Below are 4,064 nucleotides of genomic sequence, written 5' to 3'. Positions count from 1 at the left end.
CATAATGTATGTATTTATGTATTTGTAAGTGTTAATGTTGTATTTACGAGGTGTTTTATTCGCATGTCACTGTATGAATGTATATACATAGAAACTAGTTGTGTGTGCATATACATGCGTATATATGTCTGTATATGTATTTATATGTATGTATGTATGTATATATATATATATATATATATATATATATATATATATATATATATATATATATATATATATATATATATATATATATATATATATATGTATGTATGTATATATATGTATAGATATATGTAGATGTATATATTTACATATATATATATGTAGATATGCAGGGCAGGGAATCGTCAATTAGTAATAAAATTAATAATTAACAATTTTGCCGGGTAGCTCAGTATGAAAAAGCCTTTTTGGTAAAATCATTTATAATCATAAATATATAGGGATTGACAGTAACCTGCTTCTCCAACATACTGAGAATTCAGAAATAGCAGCCAAAGAACTACTGATTCCAAAACTACAAATTATTACTCTAAATTGATAGCGATATTTTTGATACACACAGAACATGCATGGTCAAAATTAACGTGAGTTATTTAGACATTAACAAATTTATTAGAATATTTAGCTGAAGATCAGAATAGAGTATTCTTTACTCTTAATTGTGAAACGATCGTACTAAATTAACTAAAAGCAAGTGGTTTTTTTACTCTTCTCTACTGTTTTTTGTTCTGTGTGTATCAAAAATATCGCTATCAATTTAGAGTAATAATTTGTAGTTTTGGAATCAGTAGTTCTTTGGCTGCTATTTCTGAATTCTCAGTATGTTGGAGAAGCAGGTTACTGTCAATCCCTATATATTTATGATTATATATATATATGTATATACATACATACACACACAAACACACACACACACACACACATACACACACACCTAGTACGTCTTGAAGAAGCGACAGCCCATTGCAGACACTCCAAGATTGGTGAGATTGATGCTGTTAAGCTTCCATTTAAACTGTTACTAGCAGGAAAGACAACAAAAGGGAGGGAATTCAAAAAGCCAATGTTCTGAGGTGGTAAAACAAATCGTGTGGTTAGTACGAGGCCGGTGAAGTTCGATGCATCGAGGCTGACTATGTGTGGAAAGATGATTGTGACGAATATGATTTCGTAAATGTTAGGCTAGAAGAAAGAGGCTGCATGTGTTTGGCAGCATCTGTGCAAATTGAGTGTGGCTATCATGATGTTGAAGTCACCAACGATTATTTTGGAGTGATGACAGACGAGACCAATGTCTTCAATTCAGGTTGGTTATGGTCAAAGAGTTGTTGGTGGCTTGAGAAGTCTAGAGAGCGTTAGCGGGAGCAAATATTTGGTGGAGGAAAATGGATGAGAGAGGAAAAAAGAGATTTTCACTCATACAAGGTGCTGAAATTCAGGAGCGGAAATTGAGAAACAGAAAAGGGGAAGCCTTCGTGCATACAGACACTGCCTGCTGGAATGAAGTTTAAATCAAGTGAATCATGGACAGTGAGTGTTTGAGAAATTTGTATTTCGAGAGACATAGTGCATATGGTTTGTGTGTGAATACGAGGTGTTGTGTGGGATCTGGTTGGCGATAGATTCTCACATGTCGCACATGTTTGAGAAGTGGAAGGTGAATTGGTCATAGGGTTGGTATCAATACAGAATACCTTTTCATGTAGATAATAATAATCAGCGTCATTGAATTCAATGATGGTTGTGGTGTTTCTATTCAATGCCATTAAAACCACTTAATAATTGCATCAATGATATTCCATAAATTTAAATTACTGGGTCTGCTAATTACTTTGTATCTTGTAATCTATTATTACGTTAGATTACAAGATCTAACGTAATAATGTTTAGATTGTGTTTTGCAGGATGAGGATAAGTTTACAATTTGTACGATTTACCCAAGTTGGTTTTTGCCTTCCGTTGTTTTTACCTTCTGTTTCTTTTCACGTTGTGTTTTTGCTCTCCGCTAAAGCCTGTACTCAGATATCTACAACAACGTAAAAGTGAATTTCAGCTTTTTATATTGCCGTGATGGTAAGATCAACAATAAGTACTCCATATAGTGAGAGATAAATATTATTTAATAGACGCAATACATGTTATTTTTTTTTTTTTGTACTACTAATAGTTCCATGTGTTGAGAAATACCTCAAATATATTCATCAGGCACAAACCACATATCATAACTAAAAACAAAGTTGAGAAGGATACATATAGAAAACGTGAAAGGTTAAAAAAACAGAAAACGGAAAAGTGAAGGTCAGAAGTAAAAAAAAAAGAGGTAAAATATTTAATCTCCTTGAATTATAAGGCTGGAAGGATAAGTTAATCTGGTCATTTGACTGCGGCCATGCTGGAGCACTGCCTTTAGTCGATGAAATCGACTACAGGACTTATTCTTTGTAAGCCTAGTACTTATTTTATCGTTCTCTTTTGCCGAACCGCTAAGTTTCAGGGACTTAAACACACCAACAGCGGTAGCCAAGCGATGGTGGGGGAACAAACACAGACACAAAGACACACACACACATACACACTCACACACACACACACACACACACATATATATATATATATATACACACACACGACGGGCTTCCTTTTCACTTTCCGCCTACCAAATCCACTCACGAGGCTATAGTAGAAGACACTTGCCCAAGGTGCCACGCAGTGGGACTGAACCCAGAACCATGTGGTTGAGAAGAAAGCTTTTTACCACACAGCCAAATCATTGAAAATTTCAGACCTAGTTACTGCAACGTTGCAAGAGATAAGAAGACCTGTATTGAACTATGCGGAGGAGAATTTAAAAATCGCTATGCCAACCACATAGCCTCCTTCCGACATAAGGACAATAGCAAAGCTACTAAGTTCCCTAACCACACATGGAGTTTGAAATTTTGAAATTTAAATCTACCGCAACACCACATGTGATTAAATGGAAAATAGTTGAAAAATCTACATCTTACGTTAATGGATCAAATAAATATAAGCTATGTTTCGCTAAAACAATTCATATCCTTTACAGATCTAAGATCCTTAACTCACTACTGAACTCTAGGTCTGAAATTTTCAGCGGTTGTAAACATATGTCTAAGTACATTCTCAAGAATTGAAAAATTTCGCCTATACCTGATTAACTCGTTGATATCTTTTCAGCCTTATAATTTAAGGTCTAAGGAGGATAACTCTTTTACTTTCTTTTTGCTTTTTACTTTTAACTTTTGATTTTTGACTTTTACTTTTTCGTTTCCCGTTTTCATATTTTCAATTAAGGATAAGCTTTTGATGGGTTTTTTAGAGAGACAAAAAGATTCCGAAGCGTTGGGCAGAGCATTTTTCAAATGTTCTGAATATAGACTCAACTGCTGATGAAGAACCGATCAACAACCTTCCACAGAAGCCTGTCCTCGAAGAACTGTCAGTTGCTCCATCAAATCTGAGATTTAAAAAAAAGTCATTAAATAGCTCAGGAATGGAAAGTCGTCGGGGAATGATGGTATCCCAGAAGAAATATAAATGTGGTAGCAATCTCCTACACAAATTATGTGAACTCTCCGCCTTAATCTGGGAATCAGGATCAGCCCCACAGGAGTTCGAAGACGGTTGTATTGTCCATCTTTATAAGCACAAAGGCAACAAATATGAATGTGACAACCATATAGATATCTCCTTTTTGTGTGTTGCCGGGAAGATCCTTGAAAGTCTTATCATAAACAGACTAAATAATGCCCTTGCCAGTTCAGTGTTGCCTGAATCTCAGTGTGGGTTCGGTATGATAGAGGCACAGTGTATATGATCTTCAGCCTAGGACAAATGTAGGAGAAGGTTAGTGAACACAACCGAGACCTTTTTATCATTTTTGTAGATCTAACAAAAGCTTTCGACACTGTATCTAGGAATATTCTTTGGGTTGTCCTTAGAATGCTAACTGTTCTAGAAAAGATACTCAATGTCATCACTTCTTTCCATCAAGAGATGATGGCTTCTGCTAGATCTAGCGAAGAAGTGTCCGATGTAGTTACAGCCTCAAATTA

General features: G+C 35.2%; 1 protein-coding gene across 1 annotated transcript; it reads left to right on the top strand.

The window, feature by feature from the left end:
- The first annotated feature begins 1,279 nt into the window (after nucleotides 1-1,279).
- Nucleotides 1,280-3,826, top strand: LOC149133257 (uncharacterized). Its single transcript, XM_089360607.1, has 2 exons — nucleotides 1,280-1,342; nucleotides 3,329-3,826. The coding sequence occupies exons 1-2, from the start codon at nucleotides 1,280-1,282 to the stop codon at nucleotides 3,824-3,826; spliced, it is 561 nt and encodes a 186-aa protein (XP_089216733.1).
- The last annotated feature ends 238 nt before the right edge of the window (nucleotides 3,827-4,064 follow it).

The sequence above is a fragment of the Octopus bimaculoides genome, chromosome 11, assembly GCF_046866305.1.
Source record: "Octopus bimaculoides isolate indiv1 chromosome 11, ASM4686630v1, whole genome shotgun sequence".
NCBI lineage: Eukaryota > Metazoa > Mollusca > Cephalopoda > Octopoda > Octopodidae > Octopus > Octopus bimaculoides.
This window is presented reverse-complemented; position numbering and strand designations above follow the sequence as displayed.

Bases quoted from the DNA above. Each gene is read 5' to 3' on its own strand.
- LOC149133257 (XM_089360607.1), top strand. From the start codon at position 1,280: ATGTCTTCAATTCAGGTTGGTTATGGTCAAAGAGTTGTTGGTGGCTTG. The intron at 1,343-3,328 runs GTTAGCGGGAGC...TGGGTTTTTTAG, and splicing joins GCTTGAGAAGTCTAGAGAGC to AGAGACAAAAAGATTCCGAA.